The sequence below is a fragment of the Numida meleagris genome, chromosome 4 (assembly GCF_002078875.1).
Source record: "Numida meleagris isolate 19003 breed g44 Domestic line chromosome 4, NumMel1.0, whole genome shotgun sequence".
In the NCBI taxonomy this organism is placed as follows: domain Eukaryota; kingdom Metazoa; phylum Chordata; class Aves; order Galliformes; family Numididae; genus Numida; species Numida meleagris.
In genome coordinates this window covers 15,072,599-15,078,598 of record NC_034412.1, presented here as the reverse complement: position 1 = coordinate 15,078,598, position 6,000 = coordinate 15,072,599, and the positions used below count along the sequence as shown (strand labels likewise).

Sequence of the window (6,000 nt, the reverse complement as noted above, 5' to 3'; positions counted from 1 at the left end):
TGTGCTTTACAAATCTCACAGTTTATTTTTCTCTGTGCAAATTAGTGCTACTTAACATTACTCACATTTCACAGTGCAGGGGGCAGAAGTGATTTCAACACCACCTAAACAAGCTGCAGTTCAGTGGGACTGTGAAATCTTTCTGGGTACTGGATCCCAGACAGTCTCCGTGTGATTATGGTCTGAAGTAAAAAAAGAACTGCATGGCCAGCATTTTCAGAACTTATTTGTAACACAAGCTACCTCCACAGCATATCCAAAGGAAGCCTGCTGCCTCCTTATGCATCACAGCATTCACAGCTGCATCCAGACTCCAAGCAGTTACAAACAGTGGCGTATAAAAAGTTTATGGCACAGCTTCAAAGTCATAGCTACCTGAGATAGATGAGAAAAGAGCAAATTATAAGCTCTTTTCATATTCATTTAATCTTACATAAGACAAAACAGAACAAAATTTAGCAGCAGGATGGGAAGCTGACCCCTAGAATGAGAGGGTAGATCCCCACTAGCTGCTTTGCTGGTGGTCACCACTTGGAAAGAGGACATAAGGTGTGAAGTTTGGCAGCCTCAGCACGTGGAAAACTGATTGAATGCCCTGGATATGGCCAACAGGAGAGACCCTCAGGGGTATTTTGCAAAAGTAGCTCATACCAGTTGTCGTGAAGTTCTGAGGAGACAATCACGTGTGACATAGAAATTTCATTGTGCATTATTTATTAAAAAGAAATGCATCACCTGAAGCATCCTTCCAGAGCTCGTAGTCAGGCCAAACTGACTGCACAGTGCTCTTTTTCAACTGGTACCTGACATAGCAGTCAAAGGAGCCAAATTTGTTTGCTACATCAGATTCAAGCCTGTTTCACAAAGCTCATCAGCAGCGGGTGAAGACCACTGGCTGAGGGGCAGCTCAGACACCATGAGTTATTACAAGGGCTTTTCCTTGCCCAGTCTCTGTCTCCAGATGCTGGCTCTGGCAGCTCCTGGTCACAGTGCTGAGAGGGAAGAACGCTTCTTTGCAGTTAGGTAATGGGGCTCTTTAGAGGCAGTGCTGCTGTTTTCGTGGAAAGAGCAAACAGTTATGGAGCAGCAGAGCCTCCTACCAGTACTGTGAAAACAAAATAAGGCTGTGATTGACCCATTTTTAATCAAATGGAAAACTGCTTTTGTTTCCCATTTTAGCTTTTACCCTTTGAGACATCTCATAGCAACAGCTTCACTCTGCTATTACCAGCTCATCCTTGTAAGGAAAAGCAGGAGCCCATTAATGAGTCCAATTTATCACTAGGGGAACTCAGCTGACCTAGTTACACTAGCCACATATTTGATCCATTATGTTAACCTTCCTCTGTCTTCTCCACAGTTAAAAGCAAAACACCTTTCAAATTTAATCGGGGTAGCAGGGAATACAAAGACCAAGTTAGGAAAGAGACAGAAAAGACATAACTTTTATCAGCATCCTACAACACAAGATGTGAAGCCATAACCCAAACCGAAGGCACAAACTTCTAAAGAGGAGATGCACCAGCAGTGAGGGTAGAACTAAGTCAGCTCTGAGCTGTGCATACATGCAAGCACTGGAAGGATGCTTGAAGGATGGCCATTCACAGCGTGGCTCCAGGAATGTAAAGCCAGTCAGCAATGGCAGTAGGCAGGTGAGTCACGACTTGCAGTCTCATCCACCAGTAGGTCTCCATGGGGTTGTAGCGGTTGTTTGGGTGTGCGGAAATGAGCGCATCAGTGATGTCATTCAAGACAAGAGACATGTCCTTCAGGCCGCTGTTAACAAAGGACTTCATCAGGGCCACGTGGCGAGTGAAGTACTCCCGCCCGTAGTCCTCCCGCACAGTGCTGCTGGCCCCACTCCACAGCACCTCAGCCTGCTTGTCGATGCCGTCCTCTGTCAGGATGCCGGTCGCTGCCACAAAGTTACTGGGCTCAATGAGGATGACTCTGACACCCCAGCGATACATCTCCTGCCGGAGGCAGTCGGAGAAGGCTGCCACTCCGTACTTGGAAATGCAGTAGCAGGAGCGAGATGGACTCACCATCCGCCCTAACATGCTTGTGATATTCACTACACGGCCTGGAGGGGAAAGAGCAAGGAGAAATGATGGACTGGTTGTTCCCAGCGAGGTCAGCATGGGCTGAAGAAGCAGCAGTCATAACATTCTAGTAAAAAGGTGCTTTATTGGATGGCACTGATTTGTGAAATCTGTACCTTGAAGAAGTGTCCAAATTCTCTGTCGGGAGCCTCTCCCTCCAGACTCAAGCACGTCAGCCTCAGCTCTGACCTCTTCTGTGTGTGGTGCACATACGTGCCTTTGTACAGAAAAGGATGTACAAAGCATACAAGACATCTCCTTCCTTCTAATTTCCAAGTAAGTCAGCATCTGTGTCTTCTTCGGCTACTAGGTGTAGGCTTTTACACCACTGTGCACCATCAGAACCAGTGGAGGTTCCTCTGAACCTGCAGCACGAGCACTGTAACCTGCTCACCCCACTGGCTGGCCAGGACTGCCTACAGCAGAACATGCTTGGGATAAATGGAGAAGAGACTTTATGTGCTTCTGTCTACAGGGCAGCAAAGACCATTTGTTCAAACTCCTATCAGCAGTGCATGCCAGCCTAATGGCAGAGCCCTGGCAGCTTGTGCTAGGTCATGCGCTGTCTAGGGGCAGTGGTAGTAGTAGTCACTCCTCCATGGGGAACTGTCCTTCCCCAAGACATGTGGGATTACAGCTTCGGCTACACTTACGAAACAAGCCCTTGAAATCTCATCAGCTATTCCCACAGAGAGGATTTTCTCAGCCATGGAGTATGACACCTTTCTGCAGCTTGAAATTTTTGCTGAGAAGCAAGTGGGTGGCACTGCTCTTCTCATTCCAGAGCAAAGCAAAGTTTGGAGGGACTGTGAGAACCACCTATTGACCTGATGGATAAGTGGCGTTTTGTAGTAAGATGGGGGTTGTTTAGTGGGTACTTACTTTCTGGAAATGGTATCTGAGCAATCTGCTCAATGTAGCCTCTTTCTGTCCTCACAGAACACATAGCTGTGCCAGCATTCGCCCACACATGCTAAATAAAGAAGCTCTTCAGAGCTTTGCTCATAGTTATCTTTCCCCCGTCCACAAAACAGATTTTTGATGGTAACCATCTTCTTGTACAATATCTAAAATGGCTGTTATGGACTCATTTATTCCATGACTACCCCTCTGCAATCATCTGTGAGCTGAGTAACGTTAAGGGAAAGATTCAGCTGTCCAAACTTAAGCACTCTTTGGAAGCCAGAAATATCGTTTATGGCTCCAGTCACTTTTTCTAAAGGTGGCCCAAGTTCCCCTGTCATATCTGCTTGAAGGTCTTTGATATTCTGGCATGTTTAAGATCACACCTGCTGTGCAGTGCTTAGACAGACCCCCTCTCTGAAACATAATACATCAAACAATGCTATTTTGTCTGCATGCAACAGACACCCTTCTTGGCATTCTTTGAAGCAGTCTGATTCACAAATTTAAGCTACGTTTCTTTGCTGCGTGGCAAAATGTCCCTGAACCTTGCCACACTGCTTAGCATATACCTTTAGCTCTGCGAATGAGGGGCAGAAAAGCCTTCGTCACCCTCACGGTGCCCCACAGGTTGATCTCTGTCACCTCCTTGTAGTTGTCTAAACTTGTAAATTCCACCTCTCCAAAAGTTGAGACACCAGCATTGTTCACCAGGCCCCACAGACCTGCCAACAACAACAACAAAAAAGGTTAAAGAATGGAACAAGGAAAAGTGTCACAGAGAAGCAGCTCTCTTTGTTCAAAGTAACCCAACTCCTTAGCAAAGAACTGGACACTTTCGTAGAAAAAAAAGTTGTAGAGAAAAACCCAGCAAGGAGAAAAATACCCTAAAGATACAAGATATGAAGCCTGTAGGGCTTACTTGGAGCCTCTGGGATAGGCTCCAAAAAATCCTGAATGTCTCCTCTAAAGTCAGAGGCTGTGCTTGCTCTGTATGGCTGGATCTGGCTGACCCTCTTTTATGCCTCCTGTAGGTCCCAGGTTTGTCTTCTCTCATGGACTTTATCATGCTCTCCTGCATTCTGAAGAGGGCTGGACTTTCCCTCAATTAAACAAACAAAAAAAAAAACAGAAGGAAAACAACTATCCTAGATTTCTACATCTACTTCACAACTCTGGGATGTGATGCACTACTTGGGAGAGCGTGCGGTATTGATCTGCAGGATCATGGCCCAGTTACCAGCTCCTGTACTTCAGTCCAGACATTTGGACTCCCTCAATCCTAACTACTGCAGGACATGGCAAATTTACAACCAACCCTTAAACTACTAGAATTAAAAAATAAACTTCTATTGTGCATGCAGTCCCATCAAGATTAAATAGACTGCACTTACCATGAGCTTCTGCACTCAGACCCCTACATATCCAAAACTTAACAGCTCACTGAGCAGTTGACCCTTCAAAGTGATTACTGTAGGAGTCCCCATGGCAAATATTTTAAGATGGAGTCCACACTTTGTGAAATTGCTGAAGCACAGGACTACGCAGCCATAAACTGCAGTAGGAACAAACAGAAGAGTGGGAACAAGGTAAGAATTGCTCTTAATTGGATGTCCTGCCACACACCGTTGTTATTTTTTGTGTAAGTCGCCAGCTGGAACTGGGGCCCTCTTCTACTTCCTGACCTTCTTCTTAGTACTAAGAACACACATAGGAGTAGGAAATAGTACCCGTATCCAGGGAGCTCAGATATTGCTATCGAAAGTACCCATGTCATGCCACCCTGACGAAAAACTTATCAAACTCTGAAAAAGATTTGGGCTGTTTGCCCAGTCTTTGTTCCACACTTCCCCTGCTCTCATGTATGGAAGTCTTCCAGCCTAGATTTATGTGTGGTGAGATAGTAACCATATATTTTACTAACTGCAGTCTAAGCAAGTTGTAACATTCCCCCATTTGCCCAATAAATGTCAATAGAACGTATCCTCCTGGTTCATTTCAAAAGCCCAACCTGCCCTTGCTAGACTGGCTTTCATGATGGCGGTGGTAGTCCTCCCTGTCCTATTCCCAGCCAAGTTCACTTTCCCCAAAAGCTTCCGGCTAGCCCACGTAGAGGGGAACAGAGGAAGTCGTGTCCTACCATGCATTCCCTCACAGTCCATCCCAGTCAGGCCATGTTACATACAGAACAAAGAGCTAATACTTAAATGGTCACAAGGCTGTTTGCAGGACAGTGGTGTGTTTATAGAGCACAGTCTTATCACTATTACTTCTTTAATGTCAATAATACAGTGGGAGCTACATAACACTGAAGACAAACAGTGGCACTCCCAACATCAGAATGAGTTTAGCCTTATGTACACCGTGGAAAGAGGTAGAGAAGTCTAACACAAGAATTGTTCTGCACTGCCTCCTCCAGACCCACACTAGGTGTGCAACGCACCTCAGTCTGAATGCAGACTATATTCCAGCATGTTACTGAGCACTATTTATAGGCAAGCTCCAAACCTCAGTCACATGCCTCCTAAAAAGAAGTCTTTACTGCTTTGCACTCTGTGCTGCAGCAACCAACTACAAGGTAAGGCTCTCAAGAGCAGGAGGAACCGGTCCAACTTGCTGATCAAGGACACAAGCCTTCACTGTTCATTCTGAACACAAGGTTTTGTGAACACTGCTGCATTTATAGAAGCAACAAAGCTGCCCCCTCACAAGTTATCTCTCAGTGGGAAATGGCACCGTGCCACCACTGCTGTCGCTGGGTTCTTCAGGAAAAGCTTGAGAAGCTGTGAAATGTGTGACGAGGGCTGGATAATTGCGTAGGAAGAAAAATCGTACAGAGCATGCGTGGGAACAGAGCTTGTATGAAACTCAGTTTCATATGCTTGTTTTAGGAGGAAGGGTGTGCTACATAATTTGCAAGAAGATTAGAGCTGTTATTAACTAGCTTTATGCATTTATATGAATTAGGACAGACTCACGGTAGTCTCATCCAAGC

The 6,000-nt window shown here is 45.6% G+C and overlaps 1 protein-coding gene across 4 annotated transcripts in view; it reads right to left on the bottom strand.

The window, feature by feature from the left end:
- LOC110397327 (D-beta-hydroxybutyrate dehydrogenase, mitochondrial-like) overlaps nt 1-6,000 on the bottom strand; it is a 19,114-nt gene continuing 13,114 nt past the window's right edge. For 3 of the 4 annotated variants that reach the window (XM_021393470.1, XM_021393471.1, XM_021393472.1), the window contains 2 exons: nt 3,578-3,730; nt 1-2,083 (listed from right to left, as the gene is read on the bottom strand). In XM_021393470.1, the coding sequence (XP_021249145.1) occupies nt 1,602-2,083; nt 3,578-3,730 (635 nt within the window). In that variant the 3' untranslated portion in view covers nt 1-1,601. Of the gene's footprint in view, nt 2,084-3,577; nt 3,731-4,399; nt 4,561-6,000 lie in introns of those variants that run through there. The other variant, XM_021393474.1, reaches the window with a different exon arrangement.